At 55.7% G+C, this 13928-nt stretch overlaps 5 protein-coding genes across 5 annotated transcripts, besides 7 other annotated features; all 5 read left to right on the top strand.

The window, feature by feature from the left end:
• Positions 1-439: 439 nt before the first annotated feature.
• Positions 440-459: a microsatellite.
• An 83-nt stretch (positions 460-542) lies between these two features.
• Positions 543-5186, top strand: Tco025E_01060 (uncharacterized protein; the record flags this gene model as incomplete). The annotated part of the gene is made up of 1 exon (XM_029367998.1): positions 543-5186. One exon carries the CDS (start codon positions 543-545, stop codon positions 5184-5186), a length of 4644 nt encoding a protein of 1547 aa, XP_029231868.1.
• Positions 5187-5751: 565 nt separating this feature from the next.
• Tco025E_01061 (endochitinase) lies at positions 5752-6279 on the top strand (the record flags this gene model as incomplete). The annotated part of the gene is made up of 1 exon (XM_029367999.1): positions 5752-6279. One exon carries the CDS (start codon positions 5752-5754, stop codon positions 6277-6279), a length of 528 nt encoding a protein of 175 aa, XP_029231869.1.
• A 438-nt stretch (positions 6280-6717) lies between these two features.
• Positions 6718-6737: a microsatellite.
• A 45-nt stretch (positions 6738-6782) lies between these two features.
• Positions 6783-8576, top strand: Tco025E_01062 (putative condensin subunit 1; the record flags this gene model as incomplete). Its single annotated transcript, XM_029368000.1, has 1 exon — positions 6783-8576. The coding sequence occupies one exon, from the start codon at positions 6783-6785 to the stop codon at positions 8574-8576; it is 1794 nt and encodes a 597-aa protein (XP_029231870.1).
• A 383-nt stretch (positions 8577-8959) lies between these two features.
• Positions 8960-8986: a microsatellite.
• Positions 8987-9067: 81 nt separating this feature from the next.
• Positions 9068-9094: a microsatellite.
• Positions 9095-9363: 269 nt separating this feature from the next.
• Positions 9364-11946, top strand: Tco025E_01063 (major vault protein; the record flags this gene model as incomplete). The annotated part of the gene is made up of 1 exon (XM_029368001.1): positions 9364-11946. One exon carries the CDS (start codon positions 9364-9366, stop codon positions 11944-11946), a length of 2583 nt encoding a protein of 860 aa, XP_029231871.1.
• Positions 11947-11995: 49 nt separating this feature from the next.
• Positions 11996-12013: a microsatellite.
• Positions 12014-12379: 366 nt separating this feature from the next.
• Positions 12380-12400: a microsatellite.
• A 46-nt stretch (positions 12401-12446) lies between these two features.
• Tco025E_01064 (putative dynein heavy chain) lies at positions 12447-13751 on the top strand (the record flags this gene model as incomplete). The annotated part of the gene is made up of 1 exon (XM_029368002.1): positions 12447-13751. One exon carries the CDS (start codon positions 12447-12449, stop codon positions 13749-13751), a length of 1305 nt encoding a protein of 434 aa, XP_029231872.1.
• Positions 13752-13867: 116 nt separating this feature from the next.
• Positions 13868-13895: a microsatellite.
• The last annotated feature ends 33 nt before the right edge of the window (positions 13896-13928 follow it).

Consider the following 13928-nt stretch of genomic DNA (forward strand, 5'->3'; position numbering starts at 1 on the left):
TTGCCTACGACTGCACATGAAATTTCTTTTTTTTTGTCGACTGCCCTCTTTGATTTCGTTGCATGTAGATACTTATTTATTTAAACACACATGTTTCTCCCATGCTCGCACTTTTGCTTTTTGTGGGTGTGCGGGGGATGCATGGAGGTCGCCCCACTGGGCGACATGCAAGCGTGCGCCCCCCTAATTCTCGTTCCAAGCGCCAGTGGGACTTTCACTCTCCTCTCAAGTCTATTGCTATAGGGGCTAGAGCGCAATAGGGCGGCAGGTGCCACGCAACGTGTCTTTGCAGGAAACCCGCGGGAAAAGACAGGGACGCGGCCTTAGACTTTACTCTTAATTTTTTTCTCTTTGTGGGCTTCTTTTCCTCTCTCGGCTCCCTCGGTGCACTCGCGCTTGTCTCTCTGGGTGTGGGCAGGTGTGTGTCAGAGAGGCACTGCACACACACACACACACCACTTTGGCCCACACCCCACCGTTGGGTGCGGCCCAATTCCTTCAGGAACAGAGGGAGACTTGAAGCGCGGCAAGAGCCACGGCAAATGGACCTCTTTGCGGTTGCGAATCGGTCGACGATGTCGCGGCAATCCAGTGCCACAGCGCACACTCGTCGCTCCTCTGTGTCGGGTGCAACGAGCCGTTCCGCACCGCGCGTTCAGCAGCGACAGGGTGCCACTGAATTGTTAGAAACAACGCCAGAGGAAGACAAGCGTCTCTTTGTGCGCTGCGTCGAGCAGGTGCAGCGGCAACTGAAGCCAAGTATTAATTCCCCGAGCACGCTCCACACGCTGGCGTCGTACTACACACGGGAGGAGCCATACGTGGAGGGACGACCCTTTTGTGTCTCGCTCAGCTACGCGACGTTTCTCTTTCACATGCAAATGGCCAGAGTGAGCGAGAGTGATGTTCAGCTGTATGTTCAATTAATTAACGGGGTGCTGGCACAGATCTCTGATGATGCTCGTATGACGCACCCCTTTGTGCTTCGAGTGTTGCGAGACGCCGTTTTTGGTCTGCCCTCCCCAACGTGCGTTGGTGGGGCGCACTGCGTGGCGCTTATGCCGCCGCTGCAGTACCGCGCCTTTGCGTATCTTGCGACCTCGCTTGTGGATCTCGGGGCCGTGCCGGTGGAGATTCTCTACCAGTGGCAGGACAAACTGGAGGCGCTGTGCAACGCCTCCTCGCCGCTGGTGGCAAATCGAGCGCTCACGCTTATTGTGCGCACCGCCGGCACCATCCGCATGGATGAGCAGGTTGCGGCGCTGCATTATGTTCTGAAGACCAAACCACGCAAGATGAATGTGGACTTTTTGTTGGCCTGCTATGAGCGACTTAAGCGGGCCGTGCCGGAACCCGTTAGGGGACCTGCGTACGGCCGAGCCCTTTCCATTCACTGCAGCGAGCTCTTTCTTCGCTTCCGTTCACCCATTCGTCGGGAGTACGTGGAACGCTTTCTTTACCCAAGTCTAAGCGGACCCGATATGCAGTCCCTCGTGCAAATCCCCGCGACCCGGCAGCATCTCTGCGGGGAGCTGCTCCGGCAATGTACGCCCGGGATGAGTCCCTCCAATCCGTACTACCTTTGCCTCTGCGCTATCATGCAGTGGGCCTTTGAGGACGAGATAGACGGTGCCGTGGAGATGGTAGAGCTTATTAACTGCCAGATGCCCCATGCGGCCTATTTTGCGGCGACACTGGCCGTTGATACACGCATGTCTGTGGCCATGTTTGCCAAAACCATAATTGCGCTTGTGCGCGGTGCGGGACTTGCCATGACGGGGCGAGACGTCGCCGACGATGTCGCCACCGCTCTGCAGAATCGTACAAGTGTGTACAGTGTGCTGTTTCTGCTGCGTGAGGTGGTGCGGAGCTGCTCCATCACGGCGTCGCGACGTGCAACGGATATGCACAAGGCGCTTCACATTGCAGTACCGGAAAAAACGGTGGAGGCGCTTGGAAAGCTTGCCATGGAGGCGTTTGACGACCTCACGGAGGCCACCGTGGACCCTCAGCTGATCTGTGCGGAGCTGGCTATGGTGCTGCATCAGCTGCACATTGATGAGGCGATGGATGCCGCAGTGGCGCACCTGCGCGATGTGACCGCGCTATGCATCTTTTGCGGCTTGGGCCGCGGTGCCTCGCCCGTGTGCAGCGTAAACGGCACAATGCACATGACGGGGCAGGCCTCCGTGGGACGGGTTCTGACGACGCTCGCCGAGTGCGCTGGGATGGCGTCGGTGGAGGGGAAACTCATCCAGCTACTGCGTGATCCGGCAACGCAGATGGACAGCGCCGTGCACTTCTTGCTGTTTCACATCCTCTCCCATGCGGGGCAGCACCGCAACACACTCTTTCAGGCGCTGGAGCCGTACATTCGCAGTACGCTCACGACACTGCTGAGTGCCGATCGGGCGTCCAGTGCCGGTTTGATAGGGAGTCAGCAGAAGGCGAACGTCCTCATGCTGCACGTGAAGCTCGTAGTCCTGCTTGCGAATGCGCTGGAACCGTCGTACGTCGAGAGTATTCTCCGCGTGTTTTGTGAGGTGCGGCTGCGCAGCAACCACGATGCGTTGTCGCTGTGGTATATGGCCAATCTTCTTCTTCGACAGGGGAAAGGAAACGTGGAGCTGCTCCCCACCGACCCTGCAGAGAACAACTACTGCGTCGACTTTCCCAGTTGCGCCCCGATGTGCAACACAACCGCCGACAACGCACAGCAGCTGCTAAAAATCATAGATCGCTCCCACAGCTTCAGCGACGAAACACGCAAGCTGGTAGGGTGTTGCGTGTGTAAACTGATTCAGGATTTTAACGTCCAGGCACCGAACATTGTCGGGACGTTATTAACCCCGTTTGGTTTTGTCCCTCTGGGAATACAACCCCTCAGCGAGTACGCGCTGCCGATCGGCGCCAGTAGCACATTCTGGTCCTTCTTCCTGCACCAGATGAAGTCGTCTGCCCCAGCACGTATTGCCTTTATGACGACCCTTGCCAAGTCGATATCGCAGCGCTTTCGCATCGCGGCACCCGCCGATGCCGTGACTATTGATGGAACCGAAGCCACCGGACACCTCTTTGCGGTGATGATGTACGAGGCGATGAAACGTAACCCGCCCCTCACGCGTGTGGTGTTACACACGATCTCGCAGTGGGTGAAGCAACCACAGCACCCGCCTGGTCGGTTTGCCTGCCTTCTCTACATTTGTGCGCAGTTGCTGACGGTTGTGGTGCAGCGCGGCACGGGCCGCGAGGCTGTTGAACTGGCGGCTGAGACAAAACAAGACATGAGCCAGTTCGCAGATGCCGTGACGAAGGCAACCGCGGTTGTTCGCGGGCAGCTACCACGTCTCGCCCAACTGGGGCCATTGGTTCGCCAGGAAAATGCCGCCTTCTACCAACTACTGCACCGCCTGCACCACAAAACAAGGCGACTTGTGGAGGAGGCCACCGGCGAGAGGTGGGACGAGGGCTCGTCCGTCTTCAGCGACGAGATCGACACCGCAGGGGCGAGCGTGGAGGGGCTCACTGGCGGTGCGTCCGTGGCGGAAGGCGGGCGGGATGCCTACCTCCTAGACACCCTCCAGCAGCCGGGTGATAATAGCGTCTTTGGGGACGACTGCATGGAAGGCGATGAAGCCGACTCTCCGGTTCAGCTCTCTGCGCTGCGGCAGGAGAACCAGGCCGTGTATGACCCACTGCTGCAGGAAGAACAGCGACAACGTCGGTTGGAGGAGGAGGCGGTGCTGCCGCTTGCGCCGAAGGCGCCGTTGTCTTCAAAGAAGGAGCAGAGCACTATGACCTCGCCGGCCAGCAGCGTCGTGTCGGTGCGGGAGAGACGACCTCGTGAGGTGTCTTTTGTCTCCGTCGACGGCGCGGAGGCCGCCAACGCGGCCTTGGCGGCGGCAGCGGCGGGGCCCCGCGGCGAGCTACCGCTTCCCATTGTCCGTCCAACGCGGGGCGCGGACGGCGCGAAGCCGGCGGTGGAGGCCCATGTGCCTCGCGCTTTGGAGTCGCGTGGGGTGCAAACCAGCTATCAGGAGTGGCAAGGCGGCGGTGGTTCTGGCCTAGTGGAAACGTCGTCCTCCACGCGCGCAGGCGAGGCTGCCCCCACCGCGGATGCCGGAAATTCGCAGGAGGAGAGTTGCCGTCAGCTTCGACGCGAGTCGACTGTTGTGAAGAGCAGCAGCGGCAACAATGACGGCGCCGCCGACTCTTGGCGTGAGCCCGACCTCGACGAGGAGGAGGAGGAACCCATCGACAACCTGGCCCTGCCGATACTGCAGGCCTCGACACCTCACGTGGATGGCGTTGCCGTCCCCTCCGGCCTCGTCCTTGAGTATTTGGCCACACATCAGGCTGCTAAATCTGTTCTTCATGAATTGCAGCAGTTTGAAAGGGAGTTACGGACCACACGTGCACAAGCCGCCGAGGCTGTGGCTGCAGGTGCGAATAACTACGATGAGCCACACCAGGGTCGCGTCTTTGCGACAGCGGCTCCGTCGCACACGACTATTCTCCCGGTCACAATGGAGCGAAGACCAAACAACTACAGTGTTCCACATGCCACGTATGCGCCGGCTCCAAGCAAAACTGTCATGACGCGGCTGACTATGATCCAGACCTCCGAGAAGCCGAAGCAGCACGAGGCGCAATCTGGCTTGCAAGATGACAATAAATCCTCCGTTCACAAGAGGAGACGCGTTGAAGGCGAATCGAGAGGAGCAGAATTGATGGGGAATGAGGCACAAAAGGCGATGATGCAGACTCCAGCAGCCAAACTGGGGACGGGGGTTCAATTCTTCCTTCAGCAAGGCGTCTCCTCAGTCATTAAAGATTTGGGAGGTATGCAGAAGCAGTTAGAGACGCTGACTTCTGCGATGACTCCCAACAAGTGCGACACAACGGCTGCGCCGCTCAACCAGACGACTCCGTACGGTCAGGTGGTGATCCCGGAATGCTTTGTGGAACAGAAGAATGACACCGCCATGCGGGAGATACGCCAGGTGATGGGGGCTCACAACCCCAACGACAGTCGTCTGTCTACTGCTGGGCGGCGAAAGATTCGCGGCAGCGGCGGGCTGAGCACGGGCGAGGCGGAGAACAGCGCGGCATGGTGGGACGAGAAGAGCTCGGCGCCCATGCCGAAGTTTGCCGCTGATCCACAGTACTCAATGGAGCTTTTCTAGAATACAGTTTCTTTTTGCTTTTTTTTTTTGGCGTTGAAGCTTTAGATGCACACGAAAAGAAAAGAAGAAAAAAAACTTGCGTGGACTCTTCCTCAACCAATGTTTTTTTTTATCTGTACCTTTTTTTTTTACTTATTTGATCCTCTTCTCACGCTGGGTGGGGGCAAATAGAAGCACACCTGTCACATTTATTTTGCTACGCGCAGGACTTGGCGCAGGGCTCTTGCCCAAGTTTTTTTTTCTTTGTTTTCGGTTTTTGGGCCCCCACCCAGCGGCCCATGACACGTTTCGCGTTTGTTGGTTCTCCTTGAATCCCCCTCAAAGAGGGGCAGGGTTCTCCGCGTCTTGTCCTTGCTGCCAGAGTGCAAGAAGGGAGTCGATGCGGAGGGGGCATGCGTATGTCTGATGGGAGGAGGGGGTCCTTCACCGTTTCTTTCCTTTCTATTGTTTGCATCTTCGCTCGAAATGAACACCACCGCCGCCGAACAATCAAGCAAACAGCCACCCGTACGGTGTAGGAGACATGCGTGGTAGCAGTATTCGTGGCATGAGGAGGGAGAGAGGGATGGCGAGAATAGTTTCTCTGTTTTTTGTGCTATGCGCCCTGCTTGCGATGGCGGCGGCGGCGGCGGCCGAAGAGTCGACTAGTATCGTGGACACCAGCTCTATTGTGTGCACCTGCCGCTGCTGCTACCAGGGCGGCTGCAGATCGATGCCAAACGTCACCTGGGTTGTGTCCTCCTGTGACAAGTGCAGCACCGCGGATTGCAACGCATACATTCGCAGCGAAGAGGTGCGCATGGAGACAGCACGTCTCTTTGAGGGTATCGGCAGTGACGAGCCTTTGCCAAGCGTTGAGGGGCAGCTGTCGGAGTGCAAGGTGATCTCCGTCTTGGAGGCGGCAACGTGTTCCGGCCGGAGCTGCAAACGCACGACGACGATCAAAGCCGAGTGCTACAACAGGGACGCACCGCTGATCAAGTGCTCCATCATTTCCTTTGTGAGCGTCACAGCTGTGGCTATTGTGTTTGGACTCATCAAGAACCACATCCCCGCACTGCAGGGCCTCAACGAAAAGTATTTCAACTACTGAGTTCTCCGCCCCATTCCCGCTCCTCCCTGGGGGGAGGGGAGAGTTGCGCCTGTGCGACCGTTTTTCTCGCGCCTTTCCTCTTCCCACCTCCGTAAATGCACGTCCCTCAGCTACCCATTTACCGGCACTTTGTTGCCTTGAGCGCAACGTGTCCGTGAGTGGGAGCCTGAAGTTGTTGTTGGCGGTAGAAGCGGAGGCGATGCGGTGTTTATGTTGATCTCTGCTTCCTCTTTATTCATGTCTTCCCTACTGCATTTACATGCGCCTCCAAGTTTTTTCTTTTTTCGTGGGCCGTGCGAGAGGAGGGGCGCAGGATAGTAAGCAAAGGACAAGGCATCTGTGAAGGAGACGGGGGTGGAAACGGAGAGGGGGCTTGAGGCGGCGCGGGGGACTCCGCCGGAACGGAGTAATAAAAGTAACAACAACAGCAGTAAAGAGGGCGGCGGCGGCGGCGGCGGACCCATTTCCTTTTCGGTGGCGGCTGTGGCACTCCTCTGCCGGCCATGCAGCGATACCTGATGAACACGTCCTACCTTCAGGACCAATTGAAGGAGCTCCACGCACTGCATAACAAGACGGTGACGGAGTACGGCGACTTGGTGGAAAACCTCTTCAGGGAGTGCTCTATTCTCTGCGACGTGATCCCGAACTACAAGATCTCCGCCACGCTTGAGGACGAGGATGGGGGCAGTGGGGGCCGCAAGCAGAAGGAGGTGTACCTTGTACAGAAGCTGGAGCATGAGGTGCTGGCACAGTATGAACACTTCCTTCAGCTCCTTCGCAAGTTGCAACGGAAAACGCACCCGGAACAGCAGGCACTTGGGAGTCGATTGTGTGCCCAGCTGATCAATAGAGCAGCGGAGTTTAACCACGCCGATAAACTCTTATCGTTGGCGGTACAGTTTGCAAACGCAAAGTCCACGCGGGTGGCTCAACCCGCACTGACGGCTCTTGCAGAACTCCTCGATGGGCAGATGGTGTCAGATGCGACGGAGTCTATTGTCTCTTGCATGCTAGACATTGTGCGCAAGCAGAGTTACGCGATGAATCCTAAGCTCCTTCACCTCCTGCTCCACATCCGTGTGGCGTTGGTGGACATGCATCGCCGAGACCTGACGGAGGAGAAGGCCAAAAACAAACGACTCAAAAAAGAAGATAAGGAGTTGGCTCGTCAGCTGCAAAAAAGTAAGGCTCGTCGGGATCGGGCCGAGGTGGCCGTGAAACAGGGTCGAATTTTGCACCGTGTGTTTGTCATCTACTTGCGCGTTATAGAAGCCTCCAAGTCGTGTTCCCAGCGGCATCAAACGCGAATTCTTGCGCCGACGCTGGAGGGGCTGGTGAAGTTTGCTCCACTTGTCAACGTGGAGCTCTATCATCAACTCCTAACTGCCTTGAAGGACCTCGTCAACGACGAGGCAACGTCCATGACGACAAAGTTGCATGCTCTCGTGGCGGTTGCGACGCTGGCGCAGAGGGACGCCACCGCCAGTGCCAGTGAGTGGCGAGTGGATCTCAGCTACTTCCACGAGGTTCTCTTTCGCTGCCTTCTTGAGGCGCTGGACATCCCCAGGAGTGACACGGAGAAAAAGCCTAATGAAGTAGAGGACGCCTCAGATGGGGACGATACGGCCTCGCAAGGCTCGACTTCGTCCGCGGGGTCCCTCTCGTCCCAGGCGTTTTCGATTGCCAATTCCATGGCACAAGCGAATTTTGTGCAGTCAAATGCCTCCAAAGAGTGGACGTTCCGTGTGAGTTTGGTGCTGCGCGCTGTGGATTTGTTGGTGTTGACACAAAAACATCTGCCCGTCCCCCGCGTCACTGCCCTTGTGCGTCGCCTTATCCAGGCTACTCCGTCCTGTCCGCCGCACATTGGACTTTCCTTGCTCGCACTAGTTCACCGTCTCATGCTGCGCTATCCCGCTGTCTGTGGCATTGTCATTGGCGGCAGCGACAATGTCATTGTGGGGCGTGGGGCCTACAACCCGGCGGCGGTACAAACTGCTTCGGCAAATGCCGAAAGTAGTTTTACGTGGGAAGTCAGCCTCTTGACGCGGAGCTATCATCCCACTCTGCGGCGTGTCGCAGATGTCTTCTGCCGCCACTACCACAAGTTGTCCAAGGTGGCACAGGGGCAGCCGCCCGTCGTGACCAAACAGTTAGACGCACTTGGCCCGTACGAAGTGCTGGAGTCGTATGACCCGTCGACGGGGGAGTTGCGACCGCCGCCACCGCTGCCGGAGTCGATGCGGCGTGCGAAGGGCGCCGCAAAGCGGGCCCGTGACGACACCCCCCCGTAGCGCGCGAAGAGAAAAGAGAAGGCGGGGAGCGACGACAAGGCAGCAATGAAAAAGTGGCGAACAAACAAGGAGGCGTCCAAAACTACAAAAGTGGGAAGATGTGCCTTTGCCTCTTCTTCGGCTGACGCTCAGGGAAACGCACGCAGGAAGCGGGCGACGGAGGCATGCCAATGGGGCAGGAACGAAACGAGAGAGGAACGAGGGAGAAGCGATTGCGTGTGCCCGAAGGGAGGCGCTTGTGGGCTCGCGTGGGACACGTTTGCTGTTAAGTTCATTTAGCATCTGCGATTAAAAGAATAAGGAGAGATAAAAAAAAACATGGGAGGGTCTAACGGCTGGCATAAAACTGGAAAGGGGAAAAAAGTAAAGGAAACCTTCAAAGACTCCCTCCTCCCTCCCTCCCCCCTCCCCTGATGCCAAGAAAAATATGGCCAACGAGGAGGAATTTCAAAGTAACGAAGTAATTGTTCTTGGGAAAGGGGGCAAGGTCAATTATTCTTATTATTCTTATTATTTTACTGCGTTGAAGTATATATGCGCTTTCTTTTAGTCTCTTTTTCTCTCACCTCGCCGTTCAGCGGTCCATTAACTAAAATAGTCAAGCACACATTATTAACTGGTACGCATTGCGTTGGCATACACACTCACGCCCGCGATAGGAAAAGGAAGTGAGTGCACAAAAGTCCTTCAAGGGATTCCTTGACCTTTGGAATCTGACAAACTCATTTTACCCCCTCCTCCTTCTTTGTTTCAGTAGTGTTAACTGCTGCAGCATACTTTTCCGGAGATGCCGACGGGCGATGTGCTGTTGCGGCTTAAGCCGTACGAGTACGCTCACGTCATGAATGAAAACACTAACACAACGGAACTTTTTGTTGGTCCCCAGACACGGGCCCTCGCGTCGGACGAAAAAATTTCCAAGCCTGTGGCACCGTTTCACGTGGTGCCGCATGGGAGCTATGCTGTCATTGAGAATCCCCACGTTCGGGACAGGGATGGAGTGACGCCCGTGCGTGACAAGTACGGCCAGGTAAAGGTGCGAGTAGGTGAGCGAGAGATCGTGCTTGGTACCAAGACCTTTCCACTCTATCCCGAGGAGCGACTTGTGCTTGTGGCCCCCATGACAGTTCTCCGCCAAGATGAGGGCCTTGAGGTGAAGGCGCTGTGCAGCTACACTTCCAGCGATGGCGTGAAGCGCGTGGCGGGTGAACGCTTTGTCTACACTGTCCCCGGGATGTATTGTCCACGCGTGGAGGAGGAAGCAGGGAAGGTGCGTCGCGCCGTGACAATCAAGCAAGGCCACGCAATCCGAGTTCATGCACTGGAGGCATTCGTGGACAAGGATGGCCAATCGCGGAGAAAGGGCGAAATGTATCTCCGTACGGAGCCCACCTCATACCTTTGCTCCGCCTCGGAAGAGTTTCTGGGGCATGTCTCTCCTTTGGTGCTGCACCCTGGCGAAGGGTTGCATGTGAAGGTGTTGCAGCGCTTTGTGGATGATAGGAAGCATGGGAACGGTGCGGAGCGTCTTGCGGGGCAAGTGTACCTTGTCACGCACGACGATGCTCCCTTGTTCCTGTTACATCCTTATGAGGTAATTGTACAATCTGTCAATATGTTACATGTGAGCAAAAAACAGTACGCGGTTGTGGTAAATAGGAAGAACTCATGTCGCCGCTTTGTTACAGATGCCTCATTTTATTTGCAGCCGGACGAGTGCCTGGAGGGAAATGCCATTCATGACAGTTATCTCCTTCACGAAGGGCAGGCCCTTTTATTAAAGGCATTAGAGGATTTTGAGGACACCGACGTCCAGCCACCGGTCCAGCGACACGTTGGAGAGGTTTGGCTTCTGTATGGCCCACAGGAATACGTCCCAAACTCCTTTACTGAGGTATGTAAGGATAAAAACAATAACGCCGTGCGAGAGCGCATCATCCTCACGGACGGGAAGGGAATCTACGTACGCGACATCGCCACGGGTGAGGTGAGGTCGGTGAATGGCCCAGGGGCATACATGCTGGCTGCCTCGGAGGAACTTTGGGAGAAGAAATTGTCGCCCGATGTGGAGAGGTGTCTTGCAGAGCAGCACTCTCTGCCGCCTGAGCCGATAGAAGCAATTAACCCTTTTCAGCCCCCTTCTGCCCACGGGCTTCGGGGGAAAACACACTGGACGGTGATGTATAGGGTTCCACACAGAAGTGTGACTCAAGTTTACAATTACAAGGCCTTAACGACTCGAACTATTTTTGGGCCAGAGCGTGTTTTACTGGAGCCGGATGAGGAGTTCACGCTTGTGACACTCTCAGGTTCGCCATTTGACTCAACTAACCCCGGTCTCTGCCCCCCGAAGGAGGCCAACCACATCAAAGCACTTCATTTGTTTCTTGGACCCTCGAATATGAAGGATGTTGTCAATGTGGAGACACGGGATCATGCCCAACTTGCCTTGCAGCTCTGCTATGCCTGGTATTTTGATGTCGCCCCTGGAGATGAATTGGCAGCAGAAAAGTGTTTTAGCGTCAGCGACTTTGTGGCCGATACCTGCTCATTCATCGCCGGCCGCATCCGTGCCGCGGTGGCGTCACTGCCGTTTCAGCAATTTCATAAAAACAGCGCAAAGATACTGCAGGAAGCCGTCTTTGGGGTGGATCCCATCAGCCATGCTACACGGACGGAGTTGCGCTTTGCGGCGAACAACTTTGTTGTGACCTCCGTGGACACGCAGCGGATGGAGGTTCTCGACGCACGGACCCGTGAGGGTCTGCAGAAGTCTGTCAAGATAGCCATCCAAATCACTACCCAGGCCCAGGAGTTGAAGGCACAGCAAATTGCACTGGCTCGCGAGCAGCACTCCCGCGGCTTGCTTGAAAGGCAAAAGATGCAAGATCAGCTGGAAAATGAAATACGGCGACGCGTGTTACTGGAGGCTGAGTCCCACAGCTTCGCGATGCAAAGTTCAGGTCGCTTGCGCTCCGTTGCCGACGCCGCCGCAAAGGCGGCGAGCGTGGAACAGGAGTCAGCAATGAAAGCCGCACACATTCGCGCAGCGAAGGAAGACATTACAAACAACGTCTTGGCGGAGGTGGAACATATGAAGCGGGCGCTGCAGCATGACTACGAGGATCGTCGAGTGGCTTTGGCCCATGAACTGGAGCGTGCTCTTGCGTATATTGAGGACGAAAAGTTTGCTTCCGTGATGGACGCCATTGGGCCTGAGACCGTACTGGAAATCTCCAAGGCGGGACCTGAGCTTCAGGCGAAGTTGTTGGAGAGTTTGGGATTGGAAGGCTATCTCGTCATGGACGGCAGTACGCCGCTTAACCTCTTTCGGACTGCCGCAGAAATGAGTACACAGCCGTCCGCGTGAGGGAAAGGCTGGAAATTGGAAGGACAATATGGTATCGCTTGTTTTGAAGTATATATATATATATATACTTGTGTGTGTGTGTGCTTTTTTAAAATTTAGTATTGTTTGTTTTCCTTTTCTTTTTTTTTTCTTCTCTCTTTCTCGCTTTTTCTCTTTTGCTTCTTCGTCACTCGTTTTTAATATTTCGCTTCCAGTTGTCCATTCACGCCAGTGGCTTGTTCTGTAGAACTTCTTGGGGGCTGCGAAGGAAGGAGGAGTGATGTTCACACAAGTTCCTCCGCCGTTGAGGGGGCGGAGCAGGTACCTTTCTTGCTGCCTCCTCTCATTTTATTTCTTCCCACGGGCGAATTTTTCCTACTTTATTAATGCGTCTTACTATTTGCTTTTCGCTTTATGGATTTCTTCTTCCCCCTTTCACAAAGTAGTTAGTCTAATATATATATATATATATATAGTGTCTCTGCTCCTCTCTTTGCTGCTGGCGGCGTGGGTAACGAAAGATGTTTCATTTCACGGCGGGGTCGTTGAAAAACCTGAACTCGTGGTATGCCAAGGGCACAATGCGGGGCGGGGTGCCACGCATTTACTACGCGTGGATGCGCCCTGGCAGCTTTACGCGTCGCCGCTTTGAAAAGATGCGCAATCCGTTTGTGGATTTGGAGACAGGAACCTCCCTGTACTTTCGCGACACCCGTGACTCGGCGGAGGCGGTGGCACATGCCGCGGATTCCAAAGGACTGAAGGGCATGGACAACGCCATTGACCTGTACAACGAGTACCGGATCGTGCCAGACCTCTACCCTGAGGGCTTTCAGTGGAAGCACAAGCTAAACACAGAGTACAACCAGTGGCGCTCAAATACTTGGCTGACGCCAGATTTGATTCCGCAAGAGCATCGTGGGAGATTTCTTTGTAATTTTCAATTAAATATTGTTGCATATGACATGCGCGTTGTGAAGTTTAGCCCCAAGGATCACCGACAATGGATCTACTGCGTCTTGTACGTGGGAAGTGGCAAGGGAATAGCGGGATGGGGGCGCGCTGTGGCGCCGAGTACGCAGGAGGCGAAAAAGGAGGCCATACGGGAGGCCTTCTCCAACATTATTGCGGTGGATTTGGAACAGGAGGGCCCCATGTATCCGGTGCGCGTCAACGCCGATGGGGTACGTGTACTACTTTACCCTGCCAAGCGTATTGTGGCCAACTTTCGTGTTGCCGATATTCTTTGCGCGTTTGGGTTTCAGCACGCGGGGTGTCGAATCAATTTGAAGGCAACAAACAACCCCAAGTCCCCAACTCACACGGTTGAAGGCGTTTTTGAGGCAGTCAAGGCACTTCGTAGCGTGAGTGAGATCGCGGCGAGTCGTGGCAAGGTGCCACACTCACTCATCTACAACATTTACCCTTACTTGGAAGAGATGCGTCGCCGCAAGGGCATGATGGCGATGCATCCACCCGGCAAGGACGGTCTACTTATGCCGGACCGTGTCGTGGACAATCGCCTTCCCGATCATCTAAAGAAGGGCTACTACGACGACGTGTACTGGAGGGACTTCTTTGCCGGCAGTAGGGAGCACCTGAATGAGCCCAAGATGGGGCTGCGCGGGGATGAGATGCGGCAGCGGTTGGAGGCTGCACAGTCCCGCTCCGTCCCCTCAGCACCCGGCACCGGACGACGGACCCTGGAGGACGTGCTAAAGCGATTAGGGAAAACCACAAAGGACCTCGGGTCCCTTCCCATTGTGAATCCGAGGCTTGACATCAAGCTGCCAACGCACATCAAGCGCAACTATTCACTTCACTGACGTGGTGCGGGTGGGGAAAGGGGAGAGTGCGCGCGGAAAGAGGTGTGCTACCATCATGCGTTACTGGACAGTTGCTGGTCGTGCGCGTGCGTGGTTTGGTACTCTCGCTCCCTCGTTGTGTGTGTGTGTGTGTGTAGGTGCGTGGCACTGCGTTTCTTCAAGGATTTGCTCTCACTC

The sequence above is a fragment of the Trypanosoma conorhini genome, assembly GCF_003719485.1.
Source record: "Trypanosoma conorhini strain 025E chromosome Unknown Tco_14.4_contig_00031, whole genome shotgun sequence".
NCBI classification, from domain to species: domain Eukaryota; phylum Euglenozoa; class Kinetoplastea; order Trypanosomatida; family Trypanosomatidae; genus Trypanosoma; species Trypanosoma conorhini.